General features: G+C 47.4%; 2 protein-coding genes and 1 pseudogene across 2 annotated transcripts; 2 read left to right on the forward strand and 1 right to left on the reverse strand.

The window, feature by feature from the left end:
• Positions 1 to 805: 805 nt before the first annotated feature.
• Positions 806 to 2,549, reverse strand: LOC131569475 (feather keratin 1-like; annotated as a pseudogene).
• A 402-nt stretch (positions 2,550 to 2,951) lies between these two features.
• On the forward strand, positions 2,952 to 3,275 carry LOC131569309 (feather keratin 1). Its single transcript, XM_058821517.1, has one exon. It carries the CDS (start codon positions 2,970 to 2,972, stop codon positions 3,273 to 3,275), a length of 306 nt encoding a protein of 101 aa, XP_058677500.1. The 5' UTR covers positions 2,952 to 2,969.
• A 5,033-nt stretch (positions 3,276 to 8,308) lies between these two features.
• LOC131569416 (feather beta keratin-like) lies at positions 8,309 to 8,665 on the forward strand. Its single transcript, XM_058821620.1, has one exon. It carries the CDS (start codon positions 8,309 to 8,311, stop codon positions 8,663 to 8,665), a length of 357 nt encoding a protein of 118 aa, XP_058677603.1.
• The last annotated feature ends 5,088 nt before the right edge of the window (positions 8,666 to 13,753 follow it).

Raw genomic sequence — 13,753 nt, forward strand, 5'->3', positions numbered from 1 at the left:
GTTTACTCATTGGTCAGGAAAGACAAGCAAAGTGTTTATTGGAACAGGCAGTTGCAGGTTTCTCTTATTTCTCCATGTTTCTTTCTCGGTTTCTGCGTCAATGACCTTGGTAGGAAATTCTTTCAGGGTTGAACACAGACCCTCCTCTCAAACTTCTCTCTGGCTCAAAGTAGTCTCTGTAAAATCTCTCCCACAGGACACGAGCCATGGAAACGTTTTCTACTGAGTGCTGGAAAACATGGACCAGGGAGGTTATTATGGGGCATCCATCCTTGGATGGATTGAAAAACCATTGGCATCTAAAGCAACTCCCTCAAGACTGTCCCACCTGAGCAAGGGTTGGGCCACGTAACCTCTGGAAGTGCAGTCCAACCCCAAAAACTGATTTTGTGACCTCCCACATTGAGCAGCTTTAGCTGGGGATCCCAAAACGAAAGGAACTCCAGGAGACTCCATTTCTAATGCAGAGTGAACTTTATTGAGTGTGAAGACAGAACCAAAGCAGGCATGGGCAGGCAGGCATGACCAGCAGTGGGACACATGTCTACCTGGCCCAGGTACGGGGCCAGTAGGAGCAGCAGAAGCCCAGGGCTGGGCTGGGCTGGGGCTGAGCCCCTGGGCCAGCAGAGCAGGGCATGGCAGGGCCCGGGGAGGCGCAGGAGAAAGCAGGACAAGCAGAAGCCTCAGGTGGGCACGTTTGCCTCCCTCCTTGTCAGGAGGGGCACTGAGGCCTCTGGAAAGGCTGGCCAGCAGCTCCAGGGGACACTTGGCCTGGCGAGGCACTCTCTGGACGAGCGGCCCGGCTCTAGCAGGGCAGGCACCTGCGGCCACAGTAGCGGCCACCGAGACCGGAGAGCCCCGAGAGCCCAAAGCCCCCCGAGTTGATGGGGACCCCGGACTCGCTGAGGATGCTGCCCACGGCGGCGGAGGTGGAGGATCCCACGGCGGTGTTCTGGGGGAAGGAGCTGAGGATGGGCCCGGGCAGGGTGACCACCACGGGCGAGGGCTGGATCACCACGCGGGAGTCCTGGCACTGCCTCACACAGGGCTCGTTGCAGCTGTTGGCCAGTGGGGTGGGGCCGCAGGGCCGGCACAGGTCATAGCAGGACATGGCTGGGGCTGCAGGAGAACCTGGAGAAGGCAGGAAAAGCACCCATGGGGTGTGAGGAACACAGGGAGATGGTGCTCGCAGGAGAAAGAGCAGAGTCTGGGCAGAAGGGATAGTCTGGAGAGGGAGATAGAAAGGACAAGGAATTGCAGTCCCCAAGAGGACCCTACAAACACAGACAAGTCCTTCTCCCACCTCCCCCCCATGTAGCGCAGAGAGTGGAGATGATCACCAACTGTCCCAACAAAACAAAACTGAGGCAAAGTCCCCGTGGGAGCCAGAAGAGACAGAGAAAAAGAAATGGGAAGAGAGGAAAGCACTCACCTGTGTCACCGAGGAGGAGAAGGCAGGAGAAGTGGATGAGGGATCCTGCACTTGCTCTGCCTTTTATACTGTCCCACACAGCCCCAGGCGCAGGGACAGTCTTTGCACAGGGAATGTGTTTACCAAGCTCATCTCGCATGCAAAACATCCCAATTACAAAAATTAGTGTTTTTATTTTTGCCCTGCAACGCTGCCTTTTCATTTCCCTGTGCAGGACGTGCCCAGTCGGCCTCCCAGGCTCCTTTCAAGTGCCAGGATTAGAGGCCAAAATATTTCCAGGGAAAATGATTTGTCAGCAGGGATGGGAGACGCAGCCAGGGCTGAGAAGAGTCCCACTGACCATCTGGTGCCCTCCAGGGCAGGACTTTCAAGTGCCAAGGCAGCACCATGTCCTCTGCTGGACATTGGCACCACGGGGCTGGACTGGGGCTTGTCCCTCACATGAAGGGATTACAGGGATTGGAAAAGCTCTCCCAGAACATCGAATCCTACCTGAGATCCATCCCCACTTTGTCACAGAGCCCAAAGCACAGAATGCCATGTTTCCCCTTGGACACCTCCAGGGATGGTGAGTCCAAACCCCCCCTGGGCCACCCCTGCCAAGGCCAGATCAGCGATGGACAGAGATGAGGGACAGAGCTGACCCTCGCAGGGCAATGGCCAGGGTGAAGCCTCAGGGCCCTGAGGAGCCTGGCCCCATCATCAGGAAACACTTTAAAGTCCTGCCCTGGAGGGCAAAGGGCTGAAATTATTTGGGATGTTGGACACTCCTCAGCACCGGCTGCATCACCTGGCCCTGCTGACGTGGCACTGCCCCCAGACACATTTTGGCCTCTAATCCTGGCACTTGAAAGGAGCCTGGGAGGCTGACTGGGCATGTCCTGCACAGGGAAATGAAAAAGCAACATTGCAGTGTCCCCATTTCTCTAATGAGGATGTTTTGCATGCAGGATGAGCTTGGGAAACACGTTCCATGTGCTGAGGGTGCCCGTGGGCCCTGGGCTGTGTGGGACAGTATAAAAGGCAGAGCAAGTGAGGATCCCTCATCCACTTCACCTGTCTTCTCCTCCTCGGCGACACAAGTGAGCTGCGAGGGCCTTTGCCTCACTATTCTCATTCTCTTCTCTTCTCTTCTCTTCTCTTCTCTTCTCTTCTCTTCTCTTCTCTTCTCTTCTCTTCTCTTCTCTTCTCTTCTCTTCTCTTCTCTTCTCTTTTCTCTCTTCTTTCTCTTCTCTCTTCTGCCTTGGCCCTCAATGGAATCTTTGCCTCTCCATAGTGCTCTCTGAGAGTCTTTCTCCTTGATCCTGCTCTCACCAGGTTTTTGTGGTCGTTTTTTGCTGGGGAAAGGTGAGAGATGTTGGGATTTCTTTGCAGGGAACTCTCTGGGCTCAGGGCTGTTGGGTTCCTCCCTTGCTCCCTCTCCAGGCTGTCCCTTCTGCCCAGGCTGTGTTTCCTCCTGCGAGCACCATCTCCCTGTGTTCCTCACACCCCATGGGTTTTTTCCCTGCCTTCTCCAGGTTCTCCTGCAGCCCCAGCCATGTCCTGCTACGACCTGTGCCGGCCCTGCGGCCCCACCCCGCTGGCCAACAGCTGCAACGAGCCCTGTGTGAGGCAGTGCCAGGACTCCCGCGTGGTGATCCAGCCCTCGCCCGTGGTGGTCACCCTGCCCGGGCCCATCCTCAGCTCCTTCCCCCAGAACACCGCCGTGGGATCCTCCACCTCCGCCGCCGTGGGCAGCATCCTGAGTGAGGAGGGAGTGCCCATCAACTCGGGGGGCTTTGGGCTCTCGGGGCTCTCCGGCCTCGGTGGCCGCTACTGCGGCCGCAGGTGCCTGCCCTGCTAGAGCCGGGCCGCGCGTCCAGCGAGTGCCTCGCCAGGCCAAGTGTCCCCTGGAGCTGCTGGCCAGCCTTTCCAGAGGCTTTGGTCCTCTCCAGCCCTCCTGCCAAGAAGGGAAGGAGGGAGGTGCTGTCTGGTCTCGTGGCCAGCCTGTTTCTGCCTTGAAAATCCTGCTTATGAATGAGTTTCCTTGTCTCTTATTTTGCATTTCATGGCGGTTTGATGCTGTGATTGCCAGCAGTCAGTGGAGGGTTTTTTTTAGGAATTAAGGAGAGGTGGAGTCTTGCTTTCTGTCTCTCAGTTGGAATGGTTTCTTTTCCCTTCATAAATATATATTTTCCCTTTGTTTTCGCTGAATGCTACTTGTCTATCATTAAACTGATGTTGCATCTGATTTTGAGTTTCATTGTGGTTTTTGTCTCCTTTTTACCTCCCCTTGGGGCAGAATTATGTGCAAATCCTTACAAGGATTTCACAGAGGAAAATGTGCATCCAAAAGTCACCACAACTTATCTGATAAAAATAACTTCATTGGTTTTTACACTCTTGAAAAGTACTAAACAGGTTCTCAAATCTATTTCTCTTTCTAGGATATTTTCCCCCAATTTTTTCATCTCACCTCTGTGGATATTTAAAAGCGTAACTGTGGTGTTTAAGCTTGAGAGATTTTAGATCTTGTTCCCTATTTGGGAGCTTTGAAACTCTTGAGAATCTGAATGAATATTAATATGGCAGAAGCAACACTTGCCATTGTGGCAACCAAAATAATCCAAGAAAAATAAAGCCATGAAATAAAATCTATTTGAAAATTAAAACATCCTGGAGCTGAGATATAAATATTTGAGGAGCTCGGGGGAAGGCTCCTGACATTCAAGTGTGGAGCCAGTCCAGATCCCCACAGCACAGGCAAAAGAGGTGGGGTTTTATATTCAAAAGTTTTGTGCTTTGTTTAAAGTTTAATAAAAATTATTTACTTGCAAACTTACAAATTTAGGAGGAGAAGAGATCAGCAAAAAGATGGAATAGAATCCTAAAATATCCTCAGTGGAAGAAACCATCAAGGGTCATCCAATCTATCTCCTGGTCCTTCACTCTAAACAAAATCCCAAAACCCTAACATCCCAAATGCTCCTGGATCAGCCCTGGGGCCATGCCCGGTCCCTGGGGAGCCTGGGCAGCACCCAGCACCCTTGGGGGGAAGAATTTTCCAGAAAAATCCAGCCCAAACCTCCCTGGCACTGCTCCAGCCATTCCCTGGTCATGGGAAGCAGAGGAATTCCGCTGGGGCCCCTTTCTGCCTGTGGCTTGAGGCAGAAATGCCAAAAAACGAAAGCTAGGAATGAAAATGTCCCAGACTGAGTGGAGCCTGGGCTGGAAAAGAGGTTTCCATGGGCAAATTTTCCAAACAATTAATCAGAGGGACTGGTGGGATGAGTTGTTCCCTGGGATCCGCGAGGAAACCAAGGGCGGCAGCGTTCCGCGCAGCAGAACTGTTGCAGTTGTATTTATGATCAGACTGATTTTTCTAGTTTTTTTTTAATATAAAAATGACCTTGTGGTCAGCTTAAGTGACACCCCAGATACAGCACTTGCTGATAAAAATGTTACACATAAGGTTTCTGTGCTATCACAATTTTATTATGGTGTGAAATTGATGCAATATCAATTAAAAAGTATTTTTCAGATCCCTTACATATGTTTCAATAAAAACAGATTTAAAAGCCAGTTTAAATCTGTTTTTATTGAAACATATGTAAGGGATTTGTATTCTGTACCTACCATCAACAGACTATGTAATCTATTTAATCTATGCAATCGATTTTATCTATTCAGTCTATTTTATCTATTAATCGCTCGATGCAAATGGACGCAGAGCACAAGGAGTGGAGAAAGTGAATTTGGGAGAGTGAATAATCTGGGAAATAAACCCCAAAATTTCCCCTTCCTGACCTAAAGGGAAAAAAAGGGAAAAAGTCGCCTTCCAGAACCTTCCTCAGCCCAGTACAGCAGGGGGGTTGTGCAGGACATTGAAGTTTTTATTAAATGGAGTTGCTCAGTTCAATTTCAAGCTGAATTTTGTACATTTAAGGGTCTGATCCATCGCCTGCAATGACTGAAATCACCGGATAAACAATTTCTGAAGAATGTGAATGTGGTTTGGAAGCCATGTCCCCCATGGATGTTGAGGTGGAAAAACAGGTGCGATAACTCCATAGATATTTTTGACTTTATGGGGTTTTTGAAGCATCTTTTTTTTTTTTTTTTTTTTTTGCATTAAGTAGTTCCCACACATATTTTTGCAAGTGGAACCTTGTCCTGATAAAGGAATTGTCCTGCTTTTGTTTCCCAGTCTATGTTTAGGCTGGCATTGCGTGAGAAGCATCATCCACCCATTAAAAAATTCTTTCATCTTCTCAATTTATGGGTACTTTTAATTTCTGGTACTTTTAGACAGAGTCTAATAATGTCAACATGAAATTACTTCAAGGACAGTCTAATAAAGACAATTTTTTTCCAGCTCCTTAGCAATTTGTTCACTCGTGGCTGCCTTGGGATTTGAGATCAAATCCAAGAGGAGCCAAAACTCTTTGTGTGCCATTCCCAGTCTGACCCACTTACAAACAATTGTCAATTAAAATGTTCACATCTCAAAAAAAAAAAAAACCTCTGAGGACCTTTACAAGCTTGGAGAAGCTTCGGAGTGACCTCATTGTGGCCTTCTAGGACCTGAAGGAGCCAACAAGAAACAAGAAAGGGTCTGGAGTGACAGGACAAGGGGGAAAATGGGTAAAACTGAAAGAGGGGAAATTTAGGTTGGATTTGGGAAGGAATTCTTCCCTGTGGGTGTGGTGAGCCCCTGGCACAGGTGGTTCCATGGATTCCCCACCTCTGGAAGGGTCCCAGGACAGGTTGGACGAGGCTTGGAGGAACCTGGGATCATGGGAGGTGTCCCTGCAAACGGATTGGCACAGGATGAACTTTGAGGTCCCTTCACACCCAAACCATTCCATGATTCCATGATTCTGACTGTGTTTTTGTGAGCTGAGGGGGAACAGGAGGGGTTTAGAGGTCCCCTTTGTAAAAGAACTGATAAATCAGGATTAAATGTCCCCTTGTTCTTCCAGCTGTGCCTCAAACTGCATTACCCAGATTTAGCGCCATAAAACCATCTGAAATCGATGTGATAAAGTGGTAATTTGTCTCTGAATTCCACAATTCTGACACTTCGTTCCTTCTGTGAGATTTCAGGGCTGGATGAGCTCTTGAGGCAGGGCCTTGCCCAAACCCAGAATTGAGATTGTTCTGACGTTGGGCTGGAGGCAGAGCCTGGTGAGCATCGCTGGAGACAGGAATTTATTAGGGATTTACACTCATATCCTTAATAAAAGAACACCTTGGAATGATGAATTATGTATTATAGACATTCTTAGTATTTTTCTTTATGACTAAAGTCAAACATACGCCAGAGTCTGGATTTTGTTGTGACTGAAAGGTGGCCCTGGAATAAATTTGGTCCCTAATTCCCGAGATGAGAGAAACCTGCGGGACGGAATCTGTCTGTCAGAAGATAAGGAGGAAATAAAAACAAAGTAAATAAGCAGTGAGGAAAAGAACATTTAATCAGGTGGAACATTTGACATTCAGGACATACTTGTTGGGAATTAATTCCAGGTACAAAGGCTGTCTGTGGTCCCCAGGCCATCAGGGCTGAGGTATAAAAACCAACTCAGCCCAACTCCTTCCTACCACTTCTCTTTCCTCTTTTGTGAGCAAGGTTAGTTCAAATCCACTTCTCTTTCTCTGTTTGTTGAGTTCTTGCCTTTTCATAATCTGTTTATTTTTTCCCTCACAGTGTTCTGCTGCTTGCTGGATTCTTTTTTGGGGGGATGAGACTTTTTCTGCTTAAAAAGTTGTGGTTTGATGTAGGAATTGTGGAATTTCTGGAGTCCCAACTTGGCTACAGAGATCCTTGAATTGGTGATAGAAATTTATACAAACGTGTAATTTCAGACATGTTAAATAACATAGAAAATATTAGAACTAATAAAGATTAACGAATTACATGGGTGGAATAACTCTGCAAGGTGTTGGAACTCTGGGATCTTTAAAGGTCCTTTTAAACTCCAACTATTTATTAAAACAGAAAATCCAGGAGCTCAGTTGTATTTCAGCAGCATTTTATATCTCGGAGGATGTCTTTTCCATCCTGGAATGTCAGCTGGGTGGCCAAGTGTGGAAATTTCATTCCAGAGTACAAAGACATCTCCTGGAATACTGGGGAGTGGGATCAGGAATTGTGGGGTGGAAGGGAAAGAAGGGGAAAAAACAGAGCAAAGCTGAGCACCCCTCAGAAATCGGGGAATTTTGGTTTTATTGCTGTGGTGCAGATAGAACCCATGGAATTCCTGCTTTTTCTCACATCCATGGACGAGTTGCCTGGGAAAAATTCCAAAGACCTCTTCTTCAAGGCTGCTTAATGACACTGAAATTTGTCATTGAAATTTGTACCTCTTTGTAGGCAAAGTTGGAGCCTTGAAACGAATCCTCCCTTTCATTTTTCCAGCTGCCCGTGGACCTCTCTCCACAGGTACATTTGTGGTTGGGTTTCACTCCTAATTGCAGCTCCCCCAATGCTCTGGGTGCGCAGATCTGGGTCTCTCCAGACATGCAATCAAAATCCTACAATTAAATTAATGACACAGGTTTGTTTCTTTTGTTCTGCTGCCAGTTCTTGCCAGGATCACTGACAGCCCAGAGGACATTTCAGCCTCTGTCTCTATTTAAGAGTTTGGTTTCCTCCTCAGCTCCTGGCTCAGTTCCTAAAAGGCTCCTTGGAAAGTCGCTGTCCCGATAACTGAACTAAAATGAGTAAATGAGCTGAGCTGAGGAAATGCAGGTGTGACATGGATCCTTTGAAAGTTTCTGTCCTGGTAGCTGGACTAAAACGAGTAAATGAATTTAGTTGAGGAAATGCAGGTATGACACAGCTCCTGCCTTGCCCTCAGGTGTTCTCCTCTATTCCAGACCTCATCCCCAGCCATGTCCTGCTACGAGCGATGTCCCCCCACGTCCTGCGGCCCCACGCCGCTGGCCAACAGCTGCAATGAGCCCTGTGTCCGGCAGTGCCAGGACTCCACCGTGGTCATCCAGCCCTCGCCCGTGGTGGTCACCCTGCCCGGGCCCATCCTCAGCTCCTTCCCCCAGAACACCACCGTGGGATCCTCGGCGTCTGCGGCCGTTGGGAGCGCTCTGAGCGCTGAGGGCGTCCCCATCAACTCCGGGGGCAGCTTCTTGGGTTTTGGGGGTTTTGGCTCAGTTGCTGGGCTGGGCAGTGGCTACAGCCGGCCCTACCGGCGCTACAACGCCTCCCGCAGCAGCTTCTATGGGCCCTGCTAAGGAGGGAGGAGAAGACCAGGAATGCTGAACCCCGACCTGTCCCTGGAGCAGGACTGAGCTCACGGTGTCCAAAGTGGGGTCAGATCCCCACAGCTCCACCTGAACAGAGTCCATCAGACCCTGGAATGAGGCCACTGCTCCTGTTGTACTCCTGGGTGTTTCTGGTCCTCTCTGTAGCTCTGTTGCTCGGTGTATTTGCTACTACCTGGTGTAAAGTTTTAAATTTAGGTTGGAGGCGGGACGTGGTTCTCAGGGTGGGCTGGAAGAAGAGCTCTGCCTTGGGAACATGTCCCCCTAAGCTGAGCCTTTCCCCCCACACCAACCCCTGGTGCTTTGCAGGGCTTTAATGCTCTTGTTGGGATTAATAAAATGATGCTTTTATCATAATCTCCTGAGTCTCCTGATGGTTTTTTTCCTCCCCTCCTGTTCTTATTTGAAACTTATTCAGTTTCATCTTTTTAGGTGAAATTTATCACTGAGTAGATCAGCAATAGTCTGGGGAGTTGGGAAGATTGGGAATGTGCAGAATCTTCAGCTCAGAGTGTGGAGAACTCCGAGCACCTCCAGGATCTGATTTAGATTTACAACAGCCACCAAAGGCACTAAACCAGTCCATTATGGGGGGGAAAAAGGGGAAGAAATTCTCTTGTTGGGAAGGTTTGGGGCATTCCAATAAACCAGTTATACAAATAATGTCTGCAGCAGGTTGAGCTGTCCCCAGGAGTTAAACTGCTCATGGTTTATGTCCCAGCCTGGCATGAGATGAAAAACCTCACTCAAAGAGCTTCTTTCATCTCTGGCACCCAGCGTTCATTTCAACCCTTTGTTCCATCACACCCAGGGCTCTGGAGCCAACACAACACAACAAATTTCAATTCACGCAGTAATTTGTCAAGTCTTTGGTGCCTCACCTGTCCCGGGAGCTCCAAAGGAGTTAATTGAGTGTGGGGAGTGCCAAACTCCAACGAGCCAGGGTTGGTGTGTCCTGGTTCTCCATCCAAGGGCTCCAAACCTCTTGGATGAACTCCGGGGATTAATTAGGGAGCTGGAATCCCTGCCAGGCTGTTAATGAGGCCGTTCCCAAAATGGGATCTCCCCTCCAAGAGCAGAAGTTTCTGTGCCTGGAGGGGAGGATGAGGAGGAAGAAGCATTCCTGGGCTATCTCAGTTTTACCCATAAAAAGGAAGCAAATTTTCCTTGGAAAAGATCCCTACTACAAGGAATGGATTTTGTAACATATCGAAAAAGATTCTGGGCTGTTGGGTTGCGGAGAGTTTGTGGAGAGGGAGGAGAAAGACTCTCCTTTTTTTCCTTTTCTCCTTTTGTAGAAAAACCTTTTTGTAGAACAGACTCCAAAAAAGAAGAGAATCTTCATGTGGAGAAAATTGGAGGAGTTAAAGGATTTAAAGGAGATGAAGATTCATCTTAGTTTTATTTTTTTAAATATACATGCTTGAAAATTTTAATAAAATAATTAAAGTTTTTGAAGGTGTTTACCTTGAATTAGGTGAAGTTCTTTGAGTTTTCCTGACTCACCAATTTCAACTGAAGTTTTTACCCAGGGGATGCAGGCGCCCAGATCCCCCACAACCTCGGGGAGCCAAAACTTTGCATATTTGAGCCATTAGTGAGAAATGGCAACTTTGAAGTCCTTTATTCCTCTGAAGTCCAAGCCCAGTCTTTGTACAAAGCCTCCTCATTTGGAGTTAATTCCTATCTTTTGCTGAGTTTTCCCCATCCCAAATTTTGCATCCTTTCCATGCAGGAATTTCCAGCAGGGACAAATCGAGCTGTGATAAATGGGATGAAGAGATGGGTGCAGCTTCTCCTGACAGCACACAGCCTCTAACCCCCAAAATTTGAATTAATCTCCAACATCCAACTTCGTGTTTAATTTGTTGTGAAAATTGCTGCACATCCTGGGATTTCGAGCAGGAATGGGGGTGGCTCAGGCATGGAAATGATATTAAAATTCATGTTTGGGTAGAGAAATGCAGGATTGTGGGTGTTTGGGTTGGCTGTGGCTTGGAGAGGGACCTTGGCAAGGGCACAAGGGCAGGGAGTGACAGGACAAGAGGGGTGGGTCTGGAATGACAGAGAGGGGGCTTAGATGGAAAAAACCCACTTTGTGCATGGGGTTTATCACAATTAATACTGTCAAATCCTGGCTCCCAGAGGATGGATCAGAACCCCAAATTCACCAGCCTGGGTGGCACCAAACCTTGTTCTGTGAGGAAGGTGGAGCTGGAACCCAGGGCAGCACTAATTACACTCATCCAATTTGAAATGTAATTAAAATCTGCATTTGAAAGCTTGCGAAAAACAGGTCTGAAAAACAAACAAAACCCTCCCGTTTTGGGTGTGTTGTTTTGCAGAGGTTCTGGTGAATAAATAATTTCTCCCCTCGAGTGTGAATTAATTTCTGGAGCTCTTTTCTGCTGTTCCCAGCAGAATTCCAGCTGGGAATTCCACACTACCCCAGCTCCCTGCAGGAATTCTCTGCAGATCCATCCAGGAGTGAGTGACATTAATTTTTGGACAAAACCAGAAATCATAACAGAAATTGTGTGAGTTTATTAGCCCAGAGTAAGATGCCAAAGCAAACCCCAAACCTGAGTGATTTTAAAGTTGTTTCGTGACAGAATCTGAATAAAATTAACAAGGAAATGAGCTCCAGTTGGGTGTGAAAATGGAGGATTTCACATCTCCCTGTGCCTTCAGGGGGGTTCTTTGAGGAGAGGTGAGGTCGCAGACTCTGTCTACCCCAAAAACCATCTCAGATCACACATCCACAGCTTCTTCTGCCTGGGTTGGGCAGCACATTCCAGCCAGGAACAGGGGGTGGTTGCAAAACCTCCGAATTCCAGGCAGATGTGGCCAGAGGGGCTGAATTAAACACCTTAAACCACAGGAACACCTTGGATTTCAAACAATTCCCAATCCAGGGCAATCTGGATGAGCTGGAGAGGTGGGACTGGGCCAAGCCAAAGGGCAAAGTCCCAAATCCACGTTGGGGCAGCCCCAAGAATCCAGGGAGGGGATTCTGCACCTCTGCTCCACTCTGGGGAGGTTCCACCTGGAGTTCTGTCCAGCTTTGGAATCATGTCCAGTTCTGGAATAGTGTCCAGTTCTGGAATCGTGTCCAATTCTGGAATTATGTTCAGTTCTGGAATGGTGTCCACAGTTCTAGAACTGTGTCCAGCTCTGGAATTTTGTCCAATTCTGGAATCATGTCCAGTTCCAGAACTGTGTCCAACTCTGGAATAATGTCCAGTTCTAGAACTGTGTCCAGTTCTGGAATCGTGTCCAGCTCTAGAATAGTGTCCAGCTCTAGAATCGTGTCCAGTTCTGGAACTGACCTGGGTTATGGTGGGAACCTCAAATGGTTCCATGAAGTCCTCACCATCTCGGTCCAGAATTACTGGGAGAAAAGCAAAACTCAGCACAGGAGGAAACTCAGGAGCTGCAAGAATTTTACAAGAGGCTCCAAGTCTTTGAGGAACTAATTCTTCATAATGAGCTAATTAATTACAATTCAAAATGAATTGCAGATGCTGCACTTGCCAGGGAAATTCCCTCTGCTTCTCCGTGGATTTTGGGGTCACCTCTGTGCCCGGAGACTTTACCCAGGGATGACTGTGAGTAACCTCCCAGTTCCATTTTGATTAAAGATCTCTTTTTTCAGACGTTCAGTCACTCACAGGTGTCTCAAGAGGATGTTCTCACATTATGCAAAAAGTCTTAATTATAATCTGAATATTTAGGTCTGGCCTTGATGACAAAAATCTGTGAACTCTTAATTTGCTCACTTTAATTCATTTCAAAATCAGGCCATTAAGTCGTTCTGAGAGTACAATAAAATAAAGGCTTTAGTTGGAACAATATTTATTGTAATTGCTTACAAGGATGTCTCCAAAGAAATTTGAAATGTTGCCAGATCTGTTTTTAAATTCACAGCTGGATTTGAAACGTGCTTTATGTTTTCCAAGCAAAGTTTGGATGAAGGAGGAATAAAAAGAATGAAGAAAATTTTTTAGAAGATGAAAAGAAACTGTGGATGACATTATGCAAGTTAATTCCTCAACTAACTTCTAGAAATATTAAGAATAATAGGAAATATTTTTAAATAGCTGCTAATTCATTAAAATATTGAGAAATAGTGAGGAAAGCTCAGGTAAAAACAGACAAGGAATTTTTTTGAGAATCCTCCTGAAATATGAGATGGCTTGAGCCGAACCTTGAACTTTTCCTTTTTGATTTAAAATAAAGCAGCTGTAATTCCTGCAGATAGAAACAATGGCATCAATTTCACAGCCCAATTGCTGCCCTGCACCCCCAAATCTTTGTAACATCTTACTAAATAAAATACAAGAATTCAGATCTAGGTCAGGGATCTGAAATGTGCCCAGGATGGGACATTTGCATGGTGGCACTCCAATAAAGCTGCTGATAAACTTTGAAGTCCTCAGGAAGCTCTGCCCAAGCCAAACGAGTTTCTGTTCCCAGGGGATCCCCACAGAGACAGCCCTAATTTAAATGTGATTTGCATGTCTCAGGAGTGGATGTGCCAGCAGAGAACCTCGGGGTTAATCCCTGCATCCAGGACTGCTCGTGGATTTGGGGTTGGAAAAGAGCTCCGGGATTACCAATCCCAACCTGTGATTGATCCCTTGATGTCCCCTCATTCCTGGGACACCTCCAGGGATGGGGACTCCAAACCTCCCTGGGCAGCCTCTTCCATGAAAAAATTCCTTCTTCCATGGAAAAATTCCTTCTTCCATTCCCGGAGAGCCTCTCCACACCCAGAGGTGTCCAAGGAGTGAGCAGACCTTGGGCTGGTGACTAGGTTGGCGTTGGGAACACCTCGGACTCAATGGTCCTGGAGGTCTCTAACCTCATGGATCCTGTGGAAAACAGCTGGAAACACTCATGGCTTGCCTTCCAAAACCTGCAATTCTCCATGAATTCCCCCAGGATTTACCTTGCGGAGGAGGGTGCTGCATTATGCAAATGAGGCCTAATCTCCTTTAATGACACCAAGCAGATCCCAAAGGGGTTTGAAGGCTGAATAAATCCCGCTGAATTAAT

This window comes from Ammospiza caudacuta, chromosome 30, assembly GCF_027887145.1.
Source record: "Ammospiza caudacuta isolate bAmmCau1 chromosome 30, bAmmCau1.pri, whole genome shotgun sequence".
Lineage (NCBI taxonomy): Eukaryota > Metazoa > Chordata > Aves > Passeriformes > Passerellidae > Ammospiza > Ammospiza caudacuta.

What these genes read in the sequence shown, in the direction of transcription:
- LOC131569309 (XM_058821517.1), top strand. Translation starts at nt 2,970, where the DNA reads ATGTCCTGCTACGACCTGTGCCGGCCCTGCGGCCCCACCCCGCTGGCC.
- LOC131569416 (XM_058821620.1), top strand. Translation starts at nt 8,309, where the DNA reads ATGTCCTGCTACGAGCGATGTCCCCCCACGTCCTGCGGCCCCACGCCG.